We start from the raw sequence: 17,489 nt of genomic DNA on the forward strand, positions 1-17,489 counted from the left end.
TATGTTAAGAGTAGGTTTGTGTACTTTTGGGACAAAGCAGTTCAGGATAAAATCAGGATAGATACAACACACACACACACACACACACACACACTAACCTGCTGTCTCCTGCGTTTCCCACATATAGCTTTCCAAGCAGATAAACAACACACAGTGCTGTGCATCCTCCAGTGATGTTATACACCTGCTTCTCCCTCTCTATCTGGGCATCCTGAAAACACACGCACACACACATTAGTCAACCTGGAATTAGGTGTTGTGAATAACATGTTGGCTTTTAATTTGACCCCCCAAAAAAATCTATGAAACTAATAGGTGACAGAATACAAATATAACATGCAATTAACACCTAGTTAAAGCAAGAAGACTGCCTTCAGAGGTTTCTAAGGAAGCGAATCAACTAAAAGGCAAGAAACAGTGATCTGGGGCTCAGCAGATGCACTGAACTGTGAAAGGTGTGTGTGTTAGCTGTGTGTGCCGTCTGTGCAGAAGGTGTCTGTGCGGGAGAGAGGAGCTAGGGGGGGGTTTCTCTCCTACGCATTCTGCTTGGATGCTGATCGGCCATCTGATGACTCTGAACAGCACAGACAGGGGCAGCTGAGGACATTGCCATGATAATGCCCTTCCCGCCCACCAGACCGGAGTTCAAAGAGTACATACATGTTTTGCTGGGAAATGCAGGACATTCTGAGACAAAGTAAAGATATGCAACAATAAATAGATCCTTTCAAACTCTGTGAGGGTTGGAAGTAGAGGTCGAACGATTAATCGGAATGGCTGATTAATCAGGGCCGATTTCAAGTTTTCATAACAATCGGAAATCTGTATTTTTGGGCACCAATATGCAGATTTTTATTTTTATTATTTTTTATACCTTTATTTAACTAGGCAAATCAGTTAAGAACACATTCTTATTTTCAATGATGGCCTAGGAACGGTAGGTTAACTGCCTCGTTCAGGGGCAGAACGACAGAGTTTCACCTTGTCAGCTCGGGGGATCCAATCTTGCAACCTTACAGTTAACTAGTCCAATGCAATAATGACCTGCCTCTCTCTCGTTGCACTCCACAAGGAGAGACTGCCTGTTACGCGAATGCAGTAAGCCAAGGTAAGTTGCTAGCTAGCATTAAACTTATCTTATAAAAAACAATCAATCATAATCACTAGTTAACTAGTACACATGGTTGATGATATTACTAGATATTATCTAGCGTGTCCTGCGTTGCATATAATCTGACTGAGCATACAAGCATACAAGTATCTGACTGAGCGGTGGTAGGCAGAAGCAGGCGCATAAACATGAATTCAAACAGCACTTTTGTGCGTTTTGCCAGCAGCTCTTCGTTGTGTGTCGAGCATTGCGCTCTTTATGACTTCAAGTCTATCAACTCCCGAGATGAGGCTGGTGTAACCGAAGTGAAATGGCTAGCTAGTTAGCGTGCGCTAATCGTGTTTCAAACGTCACTCGCTCTGAGCCTTCTAGTAGTTGTTCCACTTGCTCTGCATGGGTAATGCTGCTTCTATGGTGGCTGTTGTCATTGTGTTGCTGGTTCGAGCTCAGGGAGGAGCGAGGAGAGGGACGGAAGCTATATTGTTACACTGGCAATACTAAAGTGCCTATAAGAACATCCAATAGTCAAAGGTAATGAAATACAAATGGTATAGAGGGAAATAGTCCTATAATTCCTATAATAACTACAACCTAAAACTTCTTACCTGGGATTATTGAAGGCTCATGTTAAAAGGAACCACCAGCTTTCATATGTTCTCATGTTCTGAGCAAGGAACTGAAACGTTAGCTTTCTTACAGAGCACATATTGCACTTTTACTTTCTTCTCCAACACTTTGTTTTTGGATTATTTAAACCAAATTGAACATGTTTCATTATTTATTTTGAGGCTAAATTGATTTTATTGTTGTATTATATTAAGTTAAAATAAGTGGTCATTCTGTATTATTGTGATTGTCATTATTACAAATAAATGTTTTTAAAAAAATTGTCCGATTAATCCGTATCGGCTTTTTTGGCCCTCCAATAATCGGTATAGGTATCGGCGGTGAAAAATCATAATTGGTCGACCTCCAGTTGGAAGACAGTTTAAGTCGGTATGAGTTTAAAAAAAAACAGCCAACGCATACAGTAAGGTCAGCCGGAGTAAGCCTACCAGTGTACTCACTCAAGGATATGTTCATATATTCATCTCCCATACTACTGTACTATACATCCTTTCTGCCCTGATGGATAGTTTAACTGAGCCCTGCAGCAGGTAATGCTCTTTAAAGGTTACAGTATCTTGCTCCTGGGTGATTGAGCCTCAGGCTCTTCAAAATGCAGGCAGTTTCACTGGCCTTAGCCTTACTAAATGTTAGGGGAACATGAGATGGGATAAGCTTGAGTAAAGCAGATTCAATTTACATGGGATGGAGCTCAGGGTGGGAGACTTGAGAACATCCTATATTAACTTATATTGCCATCTAGAGGCCATATACAGTATACCATTTCTGAGAGATGAGCGTTGAGTCTGAATATAAAAAAATACTACGAGTAAAGCCTAGCTTTACTATGAGGAAGCTGCCTAGCTGCCTAAAAAACAGCTGTTGGTAACTGACTGTAATCAGGGCTGGGTAAAAATGACAAAATACAATGACAAAATACCATTAAGATCAATAAACTACAAAATACTTGTATTTTAAAATCTATTTAATAAAACAATTAGGCAGCGTTGTGGACGGAAGCTGACGTGTGTCTAGACATAGGGGTGGGGACAGGTAAATGTCACATAACAGGTAAATAACTATATACAAAACAAATCTACAACATTATCACGTCATGAAAAACATTTAAAAAATGAAGGCAACATGAAAAATAGCACACAGGAATGTATAGAAAGGACACGGGTAAAAGATACTCTATCAGAGTTGCGTGCGGAAAAGACAGACTATGCACTGGTGCATAAAATAAATTGCATAAAAACACACAGAAACCATGGCGATAATCAGAAACTCAGCAGAGCAAGGAATTACACAAAAGTGGTCAGTATAGGAAAAACTATGTATACTAGAGGAAACAGTTCAGCTCTAGTTGTTTGTTTAGTCCGTAACGGTTACAGAAACATCTTACTTGCTAGGACTGTGATATGTTGTTGTTTATCTACCTTAGTTGAATATACTCTGGATAAAAGAGTGTCTGCTAAATTAACTAAATGTAAATGTCAAAATAAACATACTTCTATTGGCCACGTTTCAGGCGGAGGTCACTAGAATAATTCTCAGCATGCCGTTGCAATTGTTCACTTTTACATATACATTTATATTTAGTTAATTCAGTAGGCTTTCTTATCACGCCATAGTGCATTATACCTCTGATACCAATGCAGGATGAAAGGGGGGCACAAAATTGTGAACCATTATTTAAAAAAATGCTATAGAAAATGATGTTGTAACAAAATACATTGGGGTGTAGTTCAGCCAAGTGTATTACAAATGACAAAATACTTAGAAGTAATTTAAATACATATCTCAAATACATGCAACACAAATACTGCCCATCTCTGACTGTAATTATCTGCCACTTGGGATTTTATATGAATGTGTTGCATAAAATGCACTTAATCATTTGTGTTGTGTCATGAAATTGCCCTGCTGGGTGGGGTTTATGACCCCCCATAAATACATTTCCCCCTTTTCTCTCCACTTTAGAGAATGGACTCTTGGAAAGCTTTGTGTTACCACAGAGAAAGTACGGTAGCATCAAAAGGCTGGGGAATGGAACAATATTTTCCCTTTCTCAACCAATTGAAAGTGTCCGTTGGTACTTAAGGAATATGATGTCAGATCAGTTGGTGTCTGGGACATTATATCTGATGATTGGACGACATAAATTGTATCTTGGAAAGTCTACACATTCTAGTGTAGATTCACATGGAATTGTTGTGCATCAGATTCACATGGAATTGTTGTGCAATTTAAATGTTTAAATATGAAACTATTTGTGAAATGATGAAATGCAATTTTAGCCTCCTCAACAAGATTGTTTCATAGTAAAACGTAGGCCCAGTCAGTGGCCACACCCAAGTGAACAGACATTGGTTGAGAACTATGAAACACACCCTTCTCTCCCCCAATACAAAAGCCTGTTGACAGATGTAAACCTCAGTTCCCGATGACGTGAGAAATGGTGTCCGTACAATTAAAAGGGCTAATTTTAACTACACCCTAACAAAATTAACATTTAGCCGTCCTAACATTTAAAAGGGCGAATTTCAGCGTGGAGGTGACGATCACCACGCTGGAATGGTGAATTTCGAATAGACCAGCCAGAATACAGCGCGAGCTGATTATGGCAACTTGGTATGAACTTTGAACTATTATTCACTAAAGAAGAAGTGATACCTCCTAAACGTTGAGTTATCAGCTGCAGCTGTAAACGTACATGACCTAGGAAAGGACAGACAATCTCCTAAGAACAACAGGGTTCTTTAACGTATCCGCTCTACAACACTACGACCAGAAAGATTCTTCAAAAGGACAATGGTGATCTCTGCTGGGAAAACCAGTCTTCAATCTTCGACCCATCTATCGAAGTGCAGCTCAGAGTAAATATATATCTTGCATTTTCCTTTACTGAAAGGGCAGTTATTAAAATGCATAATATTCTGTATTTACGGTAGCATAGCGTCTCAAGGTCCGATAGAGACCCAATCCCTTTGTCCCTCAGTCTTCCCGCTCTTTCATTCAAACCCAACCCCCTTCCTTTGTGTAACCAGCCGTCATATCGGGTTAGCCCACTAGGGGCTTTTCATGACATGATTAGTAATCAATGTATGATCTATCCTGTGTGTATATATATATATACAGTGCCTTGCGAAAGTATTCGGCCCCCTTGAACTTTGCGACCTTTTGCCACATTTCAGGCTTCAAACATAAAGATATAAAACTGTATTTTTTTGTGAAGAATCAACAACAAGTGGGACACAATCATGAAGTGGAACGACATTTATTGGATATTTCAAACTTTTTTAACAAATCAAAAACTGAAAAATTGGGCGTGCAAAATTATTCAGCCCCCTTAAGTTAATACTTTGTAGCGCCACCTTTTGCTGCGATTACAGCTGTAAGTCGCTTGGGGTATGTCTTTATCAGTTTTGCACATCGAGAGACTGAAAACACAAAAAAAAATACAGTTTTATATCTTTATGTTTGAAGCCTGAAATGTGGCAAAAGGTCGCAAAGTTCAAGGGGGCCGAATACTTTCGCAAGGCACTGTATATATATGTAATTCTGTGTGATTATTTAGGTATTTAGTAAATAAACAATTATACCAATTTGTGTATTTCTGATTCAACTAGGGTTCATGCAGATAACCAAGTACTTACGACAATCAGAATGAGACAGATCGAGGTGACGATTAATAATTGACTGCTATTGATACAAAAGTGGATTCAGGAGATAACTGCTCTATATAAATGAATGCTTCTGTGGTGCCCCAGGTTATTAATGGTTTAATTGTTGCAAAATGGGTGAAAGTGGTGGTGGGATGACGGGTCGGGGCTGAGGTGGAAGGGAGAGGTCTGTGTGGAAAAATACCTACAAGGCACATCTAACCAGGACAGAGGCAACATCTCCGCAACTCTGATATTCTCCCTCAAACAATAGGGTCTCATTGAGATGCACACAACGCAACAACAGCCATGGCAGGTACTCACCATTTCCTTGAAGGCGTTCTCCATGGCTCCCATCACCAGGCTATCGTGCTGGATCTTCTTCTCTGTGAAGAACCTCTGTGGTGGAGGGGTGCAGGGGGAGCTGGGGGCGCCAGCGGCTCCACGGAGTGACGCGGCCCGAATCAGGGTGGCCCGGTGGATCCCTGGGGTCATTTGGTGGTTAGACTCCTCACCGAAGATGGTGGGTGGTAAAACGGCATGGTTCCTTAGGACCTCGAGGACAGACTGGAGATGCTCGACGATGTGGTGTTGGAGGAGCTTGGAGGCTGCTACTGCAGCCCCGGAGCCGGCGTGGCCGTCGAACAATGCCCAGTAGTAGAATACCAGACTCTCTGAGTCCTGTAGGGGTGTGTGTGTGAGGGGGGTGGGGACAATATAAATGTGTTTGCTTAGAAATAGAATAGAATGGATACTTTGTAGTCTGTTTTCCAAGAGCATTGATTTGCTATCAGAAAAATAAATTAAAAATGTAACCTTTATTTAACTAGGCAAGTCAATTACAGTGATGGCCTACACTGGCCAAACCCGGACGACGCTGGGCCAATTGTGCGCCACCCTATGGGACTCCCAATCACGGACGGTTATGATACAACCTGGATTCAAACCAGGGTGTATGTAGTGATGCGATGCAGCGCTTTAGACAGTGTCTTAGACCACTGCGCCACTCAGGAGGCTATTGTGTGTTTAATTTCATCAAATATTTTCCTGGAGGTGGCCGGCGGGAGCATATCAGATTAATATACTTAATCTAATTTAAACAGATTATTTTCATGGTGTTTAATCACAGTTCATCCTTAATTCGGGCAGATTTCTAAATGGGTAATCAAACTACCGTAGTTATAACTGGCCAACTGTTGCTTTAATACAGTATGTACAAAATCTATCGTGCCTGTCAATGTAGTACCAGGCCCATGTGTTTCTGGCCAAGAGCCAAACCTGTCTGTTTGGCCCTAGAAGGGCTCTATAAGAGGATCAGTGTATACACATTAAACTATACATAATAAACCATCCCCACTCATTCACTCACACTAGTGTTTCAATGGACTTGCCTGCTATTATTAGATATACCAGCACAGCTTCTCAGAGAACTAAGTAATCAAATGGGAGAGAAAGAGTTGCTTGAATGACAAATTACCCCTGTTGAACATTCAGTACATAAGGGTTATTGAGTTCTGCTCTCTCGCTCTGTGTGTGTGTGTGTGTGTGTGTGCGCACTGTGGGTTTGCAACAAGCCCCATTCAACAGCTGCGAAAAAAGGTGAGGCAATTATGGCATCGAACAACTGGAGGTTACATGTGTACCCTGCTGCTTTAAATACATAAGCATTGAAACTATGGCAGAAAAGATGAAGGGAATGTATTGCATGAGTGGATAAGAGCAATGAAAAACAAAGCTGAAATGTTGGTGTTAAGACATTTCGGTTTGTTTTGTCATTTCGTAGGAGTCATGTAACGGAGCTCGCTCTATAAGACAGCAATACTGGAGTAACGCATCATGACTCACTCTGACCAATCACATGTGTACGCTACAGAGGTCAAACCAATCACTGAGCAGCGCTGTGATGTGCCTCCTGGCACTGGCTGAGTGACAGTCACCCCCGGCCTGCTCAGGGCAATAGGCAACACAGGAAGCAGTAGACCAGAGACCACTGACATCGTCTCTAGACAAGGTATACGATTCTGAGAAAAAGAAAGGCCAGTGGATGTGCATGGCCTATTGGTTAAATCTCAACAGTATCATGGATTAAGGGAAAGAGACAACTGTGTCTATGTGCTTACGCATAGATGGAGAGAATGTGTGGAAGAGAGAGAGAGAGAAAGTGTCACGCCCTGACCTTAGAGAGCCTTTTTATTTCTCTATTTGGTTAGGTCAGGGTGTGATTAGGGTGGGCATTCTAGGTTTTCTGTTTCTATGTTGGTGTGTTTGATTCCCAATATATTAGTTGTCAGTTTCCTTTTGAGTTTTGTGGGATCTTGTCTTTGTTTGTTGCTTTATGCACAACTAGCTTTACGTTCGGTTTGTGTTCATTGTTTTTTCCCGGTGTTACGTTTTCAAATAAAGAGAGAATGTATGCCTACCACGCTGCACCTTGGTCTCCTTGTTCCAACCCCCTCATTCTACACACAATGCCCCATAATGACAAAGCAAAAAAATATTTTTTTAGAAATGTCACATTTACATAAGTATTCAGACCCTTTACGCAGTACTTCAGTACTTTGTAATCGCTGCCAAAGGTGCTTCAACAATCTCGAGTCTTCTTGGGTATGACGCTACAAGCTTGGCACACCTGTATTTGGGGAGTTTCTCAAATTCTTATCTGCAAATCCTCTCAAGCTCTGTCAGCTTGGATGGGGAGCGTCACAGCACAGCTATTTTCAGGTCTTTCCAGAGATATTTGATCGTGGTTCAAGTCCGGGCTCTGGCTGGGCCACTCAAGGACATTAAGAGACTTGTTCCGAAGCCACTCCTACATTGCCTTGGCTTTGTGCTTAGGGTCTTTGTCCTGTTGGAAGGTGAACCTTTGCCCCAGTCTGAGGTTCTGAGCACTCTGGAGCAAGTTTTCATCAAGGATTTCGCTGTGCTATGCTCATCTTTCCCTCGATTCTGACTAGTCTCAGAGTTCTTGTCGCTGAAAAACATCCCCTAGGTTACGGCGTTCGTCTGTAGAAGGAGAAGCGGACCAAAATGCAGCGTGATGATGATTCATGATATTTTAATGAAGGAAAAAACTATACATCCCAGGCGGGCTCCGGCACTCTCTCTGGGTCGACCGCCCACCTGTCTGTCTATCTATCTCCTCCCAAGTAGTATAGTCCATACTCTTGCTGTCCATAACGTCCTCCCATGTCCATTCCTCTTTTCGCTGCTGTTGCTGTCGCTGCCTGTCACCACACTGCTTGGTCCTGGTGTGGTGGGTGATTCTGTTACGGCGTTCGTCTGTAGAAGGAGAAGCGGACCAAAATGCAGCGTGATGATGATTCTTGATATTTTAATGAAGGAAAAAACTATACATGAAGAAACTACAAAATAATGAAATGTGAAAACCGAAACAGCCCTATCTGGTGCAAACACAAAGACAGGAATAATCACCCACGAAATACTCAAAGAATATGGCTGCCTAAATATGGCTCCCAATCAGAGACAACGATAATCACCTGACTGATTGAGAACTGCCTCAGGCAGCCATAGACTATGCTAGACACCCCCAAGACGAAACACACCACAATAAACCCATGTCACACCCTAGCCTGACCAAATAAATGAAGATAAACACAATATATTTCGACCAGGGCGTGACACCCTAAGCATAATGCTGCAGCCACCATGCTTCACAGTAGGGTTGGTGAAGACGTGGCGCTTGGCATTCAGGCCAAAGAGTTCAATCTTGGTTTCATCAGACCAGAGAACCTTGTTTCTCATGGTGATGAGAGTATTTAGGTGCCTTTTGGCAAACTCCAAGCAGGCTGTCATGTGCCTTTTACTGATGAGTTGCTTCTGTCTGACCATAAAGGCCTGATTGGTGGAGTGCTGCAGAGATTGTTGTCCTTCTGGAAGGTGCTCCCATCTCCACAGAGGAACTCTGGAGCTCTATCAGAGTGACCACCGGGTTCATGATCACCTCCCTGACCAAGGCCCTTCTCCCCCGATTGCTCTCTTCGGCCTGGCGGCCAGCTCTACGGAGAGTCTTGGTCGTTCCAAACGTCTTTCATTTACGAATGATGGAAGATACTGTGTTCTTTGAGACCTTCTTTTGGACCTGCAGAAATGTTTTGGTACCCTTCCACAGATCTGTTCCTCAACACAATCCTGTCTTGGAGCTCTACGGACAATTCCTTTGACCTCATGGCTTGGTTACTGCTTTGACATGCACTGTCAACTGTGGGACCTTATATAGACAGGTGTGTGCCTTTCCAAATCATGTCCAATCAATTGAATTGACCACACGTGGACTCCAATCAAGTTGTAGAAACATCTTAAGAATGATCAATGGAAACAGTAGGCGCCAGAGCTCAGGTTTGAGTCTCGTAGCATAGGTCCTGAATACTTATGCAAATAACTTTTTCCTGTTTTTTTTTTTTTTTTACATTTACAAAATTTCTAAAAACCTGTTTTTGTTTTGTCATTATGGGGTATTGTGTGTCGATTGATGAGGGACATGTTTTATTTATTCAATTTTAGAATAAGGCTGTTACGTAACAACATGTGGAAAAAGTAATGGGGTCTGAATACTTTCTGAATGCACTGTACATGTATGGGCACCCATGTGTGTGTGTGCCTGTGTGTGTTTGCCTCTGTCGCTCACAGCACTGTTCTCCTTCAACCCCAGGCCTTCTCCGTTGGGCAGCGAGGATCTTCTCTTGGCGGTGGGGGTCTTAATGGGGGTGGTGGAGTCTCCTGGTCTCTTTCTCACCACCACCACCTCACAACACGCCTGGTCCTCATTCAGGGAACTCTTACCTGCGTTGATCACCCTGGAGGAGAGGGGAGCACATACCAAGCACACAGGATTAGCTACTTACACTCTTAGAAATAAGGGTAAGGGGTCATTCTATTTTATTTTAATCACTTTTTGACCTCACCCCATTTGATTTGAACAAAACTTGCATGCGAAGAAATGGTCAGAAAGTTACATTTTTTAACTGAATGCCAAAACATTAAGGATATAGAGGTGTTCAAAGTTGAACCATTTTGCATACACCACCCTACCATTAGACAGATTGACTTTGATATAATTGAAAAGCTTACATTCAGTGTTTTCAAACAATTGAATAATTTATTGAAAAAAAAGGGTTTTCATAAACATGCAATTTTTAAACCTTTAACATCAATTATCAAAAACGCTTCAACTCAAAAAAAAAAAATCACCCTACGGTCAGGCTACAAATAGTTCCCTGGGCCCAGTTTTCCAAATAATTAAGTTTTCTGATTTGGATTTCAGGAATCGGATAGGATTAAATGCATAGAAATAGAATGAATAGAATGGGAGTCCCAATTATAGTCAATGATACGCCCATTCTATTCATTGTATTTCTATGCATTTAATCCTATCCAAGTGCCAAAATTTGATTAGATAACATTTTAAAGACTGGGCCCTGAAGTACAAAAAGATCAAAATACACATCATGTATCTTCAGAGGCACACAATGATCTCACATGGTTCTGTTTGGTACCTTTTTGGGTACTTGTATGGATAATCTAGTATAAATGGTTAATTTCTGTGACCAATATTTTTAATACAAAAATGGAACAATCACACTCCAAGGTGAAGGTACATTTCTGTTTCCCAGGGTACAAACATATTTTGTGAACCCTCAATACCCACCATAAAGTACAATGAGGACTTTATTCCACTTAAAAGGAACTAATGGCTTTGTCACTGTGGCGGTATCTTAAAAGGCAAATATGTATTTCCCAGCATGCTCTATATAAGGTAGATTTTTTGTTGTTGTTGAATATCTGTGCTTTTGCATATACATTGATTGATTGATTAATCTTATGCTACACAAAGATAAATAACATATATTTTTCTAAACTAATCCAATCAGTTAGTTGGATATTTTGCACCAGTTACTGAAATAGTTCCAGTTTAAATGGCTTAGTTACTATCCTGTATATTTCTACCGCTGGCAGACATACAAATTCCAACTGTTGGATAGCCTAACTCTGGCTGGAGTCCAATAGGAATTACACATAACTTTGTTAGCAGTATAATGTGACTTGCAGGTAGGGTAACTACTTACAAGCCTGATATGACCTGTAAACCATGAGTTTCAGGCCACTGAATTAGGGTAAATCTAGGCCTCAAAATAAGGCCTTATGCGCTATGTAATTTGTCATAAAGGCAAGGCACACTGGGTAATTATTTTGGAGGTGTGGCTTTCAGTCAGTTATTTTTAGCCAACCGTTAGTGGAAGTGTTGTACCAGTTTAAGTGTTCTATGGTAGAGTGGTCACAGGTACATTTTTGCCATTTACAATAAATAAATGGCTCTTTCACTGTGGTGGTACCCTACAAAGGCTAAATGTACCTATTATAAAGGCATTCTTCTGTACCTGTGGCCTATATGTAAGAAAGGTCACATCTGAAGTATTATGTACCTATAACTAAAGGTACAAAGGTGTATCTTACATGGTACCACTACGGTGACTAGTGTTTGTACCCCTTTAAGAACAAATCTAAACCTTTGTTTCTAAGAGTGTAGCAGGAAAAAACATAAACTGGTCTTGTAAAAGCATCCAGAAGAAGTTACAGCCGTACAGGCAACAGATGATAAACATGAGCACGCAAACGCACAGCTCTGACTCATCCTTCCCCTATAAGGAGATACCATCTAAGAGTTTTTTCATGAGTTTTCATCCTTTTACCTTAGCACATTTCATTTAAACTATGATGGTGATACAATATCGATTACAATTATCATCATGAATATTAAAGGCTATATGCACTACATGTTACACACATAGACACTCAACCATGCAAATTGGCGGGGTTATTATTTATTTGGACAGCACGCATTATAGTCTTACTCTTATACATGGTGCTTGCCTACGGAGCTGTGAGGGGAACGGCACCTCAGTACATCCAGGCTCTGATCAGGCCCTACACCCAAACAAGGGCACTGCGTTCATCCACCTCTGGCCTGCTCGCCTCCCTACCACTGAGGAAGTACAGTTCCCGCTCAGCCCAGTCAAAACTGTTCGCTGCTCTGGCTCCCCAATGGTGGAACAAACTCCCTCACGACGCCAGGACAGCGGAGTCAATCACCACCTTCCGGAGACACCTGAAACCCCACCTCTTTAAGGAATACCTAGGATAGGATAAAGTAATCCTTCTCACCCCCCCCCCCTTAAAATATTTAGATGCACTATTGTAAAGTGGCTGTTCCACTGGATGTCATAAGGTGAATGCACCAATTTGTAAGTCGCTCTGGATAAGAGCGTCTGCTAAATGACTTAAATGTAATGTAAATGTATACAGACATCGTACACACTCTCACTAAATCGCATCCAATATCATTCACTTCAACTTACTCAGATTTCCTACACACAGTATTTTGTCTCACTTTTCTAACATCTGTGGCATTGGCTCACAGGCAAACAGGCAAGAGAATAAAACATATATTGCTAGAACCTATTTCTTGAATTCTAAATATCAGACAGTTGAAAGCTCTAGTTTTGACTGCCATAATACCTCTGATGGCACTATCTTTACAAGCACTAATTATGGTCAATTTAGACTGAGAATAGTATCTATTTATGGTAAGGGGTGAAATAAGTATAGCTACTTATAATTGTAATTGTAATGGTTTAGCAGATTATAAAAAAGAAGATCAGTCTTTATGTGGGAATATAATATATACATATATAAAGGAATATAACATATACTGTTTACAGGAAACTCACTCTACATCCTTGATGAAGTTGTGTGGAAAAAGGAATGGGGTGGTGAAATAATTTTCTGTCATGGACAAAGGAACTCAAAGGTGTGATATTAATTAACTTACATTTTGATCTGAATGTGCAAATAGTTAGGAATGATCTTTTTGAATATGAAAGTCGATGAAAAAGAGATTTGGCTCATTAATCTATATGGTCAAAATCAGGATGATCCATACTTCTTCGAACAGTTAGGGGTGTACTCACTTTTGTTGCCAGCGGTTTAGACATTAATTAATAACCTCTTGTAACTACCAATCCCGGATCCGGGAGGGTAATCATCAACTGACACTAATTAGCATAACGTTGTGTGTTGAGTTATTTTGAGGGGACAGCAAATTTACACTGTTATGCAAGCTGTACACTCACTACTTTACATTGTAGCAAAGTGTCATTTCTTCAGTGTTGTCACATGAAAAGATATACTCAAATATTTACAAAAATGTGAAGGGTGTACTCACTTTTGTGATATATATATATATGAATTTGACCAAATACTTTTGGTTCCCTAAAATGGGGGAATATGGATGGAAATACCTCAAATTAAAGCCGACAGTCTGCACATATAGTTATAGTCATTGTATAATTTCAAATCCAAAGTGCTGGGGTAGAAAGCCAAAACAACAACAAAAAACTGTCACTGTTCAAATACTTTTGAACCTCACTGTAGCACCAGTCTGTGGGTGTCTGCTCTGCAAATGTAGCAGCATCACCAATACTCAATATCTACTGCTCAGAGCAGAAACCTTGTTTCTGAAACCTTGTTTCTGAAACCTTGTTTCTGAAACCTTGTGTGTGTGTGTGTGTGTCTTTGTGTGCGTGAAAATCACCCAAGGGTCAGACAGAGCGAGAGAGATAGTGTCACCTCTGTCAGTCAAACACTTCTCTCCTCTTCACTGATAGCTCAATGAGTCTCAGGGATGCTAGGCCACAATGTTATTACTCTAGTGGCTGTTCTCCAAGGATTGTGTGAGGTTATGATTGAGAAAACAGCCAGAAGGCCACAAGGAGAAAAACAATGGTATGGAGTAGTCTGGATGAACCCCACAGTTTCTTCCAGATCAGACAGTCAAATTGTCAGATTACTCATTACTGCCGATTATCAGCCCTCCTCCCATTACATAATTTAGCAGACGCTCTTGTCCAAATCAATTTACAATCAGTGCATTAAACTAAGGTTGATTAAAAGGACATCACAATAGTGTAAAATTATCCTACTATACTTGTAGAAATTAAATGCTACTGTAAACTTAATATTAGTATTTAACAGTAGTTGACTGTAATTACATGGGATTGGTGCAAGCAGGTTGGCTATTAGGCATTTGTATATTACAGGATATTTGGTTTTACTATCACTTGCAGTTATAGAGGCCTAAACAAAGGCTCCCAAACTGGCAGTGATTACAGAGCAAACCACTCAACCTTAAGGTTTAAACCTTGCTGACATTTCGATCTGTCCCCTATAACCATACAAAAGTGTTAGGGCACTGCTACTATATATAATTAAAATTGGTACAGGATTCTTACTAATGGTTGCAACAAATAGCGCCACTTACAAGCCTCGCCACTTGCATGCCTCGAAATCGGTTAATGAGCCAGCAACTCTTTACCCTCCCACAAAATGTGTCCACTGTGCACTGTAATTTACAGAATGCTGCAGTAAATAATACAGTACTTTGTTAAATAGTAATGTAATAAAATTACAGCAATTGCTAACAGTGAATATGTAATCATATATTACAGCATACCAATAATATCTGGTGCTTTATATATAAAAAATAAAAAAAATATGCCATTTAGCAGACGCTTTTATCCAAAGCGACTAACAGTCATGTGTGCATACATTCTACGTATGGGTGGTCCCGGGGATCGAACCCACTACCCTGGCGTTACAAGCGCCATGCTCTACCAACTGAGCTACAGATATCACTTGCACTTGTAAAGGTCTTAACAAAGGCTTCTAAAGTGGCAGGGACTAAACACTCAACCATTTACGGTTTGAGTCTTGCTGCCACTCTGATATGTTGCTTATACACATTACATTGTTAGAGAACTACTACCACATTTCCGTTAAATTGGTACAACACTCTCACTAACAGCGCAACAAATATAGCCCCTCACAAGACACGCCTCAAAACATATTAATGAGACAGAAACAACAATATCATGCACCCACTAATGTTCAAAATGTTTTTGGCACTAAAAAAAATACCGTTTGGTACTATATTCTGTGTGGTGCTATTGAGTTACAGCAAATTACTGGCAGCACAGTAGCCAGTAAATCACAGTAGATTTAGAGAAAAAGGTTTTCAGATACCAAAAATACAGCATGGTACTGTAGTCTGTGGGGTAGTGCTGAATTACAGTAAATTACTGGCAGCACAGTAGCCAGGAAGTTACTGTAGATTTACAGATCAAAGATTTTAGATTTTAAAAATATGGTATTGCACTGTATTCTATGGGGTACAGCAGTCACACTGATGGGTACAACAAATATAGCCTCATACAAAGCACGCCTCAAAATATGTTACAGAGGAGTAGCGGAACGCCAATGGTTTCTACTGACAATTGAGATGTACAAACTACGGCATAAGGGGACAACAAGCGAATAAGAGGCAATCCGTAATTTCGTTTAAGACATTAATGAACGAGCTAGGACGGACGGAGTCAATATAACTATTTGTTCAGCACTTTTAAAATGTACAGGGACAGAATTCAGAACACGGGCCATTCTTACAGTGTTCTCCCTGTACATTAAGTCAAAAATGTAGGATAACTATAAAGGGCATATGTGACTGACCGGCTCAAATCAGTCTTATGTAGCAAATGTTTTTATTTTTTTTGTTGTTGCATTGGATAAAATTAGAGACTCCGAGCTACAAAATGGTATATCATACACTGCATTGTTGAGGAACAATGGGAAAGTAATTCTGCTTTGAAATTTGATAAACTTGTAAACTCACTTTTGAGAAAAGGGCATTTTAATGTTTTGGTACCTACGGGAGAGCTCTCCTTTTTCAACACCCATTCAGCATAGTTCACACCCTCTTAAGCCAGCTCAACCCATCTCTTTAAGGATCCACATGTGAGGTCATGTGCTAAACAGTGAGTAGTGTCGTGAAGATTAAGACTAAAAGTGGTTGTAGTCTACAATAAGGAAACATTCCAGGCAAACAGAAAGTGATGAAAATGGATGAAAATATTTTCTAAATATTAGATGACACTTATCCAGACACGCTTGTCTAAATTGATGGGTCATGTGAAAGAAACGCTATGACCCCCAGCCACATCCAGTCGTGGAAAAAATACTAAATTGTCGTACTTGAGTAAAAGTATAAATCATTTCAAATTCCTTATATAAAACCAGACGGTAGAGTTTTTTGTTATTTTTATTGATGGATAGCCAGGGGCACACTCCAACACTCAGACATAATTTACAAACAAAGCATTTGTGTTTAGTGAGTCTGCCAGATCAGATGCAGTAGGGATGACCAGGGATGTTCTCTTGATAAGTGTGTGAATTTGACAATTTTCCTGTCAAAATGTATGAGTACTTTTGGGTGTAAGGGAAAATGTATGGAGTAAAAAGTACATTATTTTCTTTCGGAATGTAGTAAAAGTTTCCAAAAGTATAAATAGTAAAGTAATGTACCGATACCCCCCTAAAATACTTAAGTAGTACTTTACACCACTTCCCAAATGCCTTCTGTCGTGGAAATCTCCTGTATTACCAAATCATGAGAGAGCAAACCACACACAAGTCAGAGTTATATCATAAAGTCCATATTTAATTATATGAGCTTCACCATAGCCCTGTGACTCTCAGATCAATTCAGTGTCTATAAATGAATTCTCTGAGAGTGCTTACAAAACAGTTCTTAGTATAATTTATAGCCAAGACACACCCATCTCAACTCACATGACGAATAACAGATCTTAAGAACATTACAAGACTTTACTTGAGAGAGGAGTATCCCATAGCCGGACAGCATTAGCTATAAATTATCGTTCAGTTTGCTCTCCTAAAAGGAGGTTCTAGTTGTCGTTCTTGGTACCACATAGTACCAAAACATTACCTCATCCAATGGCATATATCAATTGTCAATTCTAGATACCCCCATCTCAAATACCCCCTCCTGGACAAGCTCACGGAGAGGAGTGACTGGCACACAGACATTGTGGAGACAGCTAACTGGTTCCCCATTAATCACGCCATCCCTTCACATGGTTTAAGAATAGTTACAGACACATCCACAGATAAGACTAACCTGACCTCTCCCCTCTCTGGGCCCCAAGTAACTGAGTCCTAGCAGAGAAGGGATAACTGCA

The 17,489-nt window shown here is 40.4% G+C and overlaps 1 protein-coding gene across 1 annotated transcript in view; it reads right to left on the minus strand.

Annotated features, from left to right (window-relative positions):
• The window catches only part of LOC118366101 (protein phosphatase 1H-like), a 54,613-nt gene that overhangs the window by 26,885 nt on the left and 10,239 nt on the right, over positions 1 to 17,489 (minus strand). The window contains exons 2-4 of the mRNA XM_052491733.1: positions 10,028 to 10,196; positions 5,707 to 6,063; positions 99 to 211 (exon numbers count right to left, since the gene is read on the minus strand). Of these exons, the coding sequence (XP_052347693.1) occupies positions 99 to 211; positions 5,707 to 6,063; positions 10,028 to 10,196 (639 nt within the window). The remainder of the gene's footprint in view (positions 1 to 98; positions 212 to 5,706; positions 6,064 to 10,027; positions 10,197 to 17,489) is intronic.

The sequence above is a fragment of the Oncorhynchus keta genome, chromosome 33, assembly GCF_023373465.1.
Source record: "Oncorhynchus keta strain PuntledgeMale-10-30-2019 chromosome 33, Oket_V2, whole genome shotgun sequence".
Taxonomy (NCBI): domain Eukaryota; kingdom Metazoa; phylum Chordata; class Actinopteri; order Salmoniformes; family Salmonidae; genus Oncorhynchus; species Oncorhynchus keta.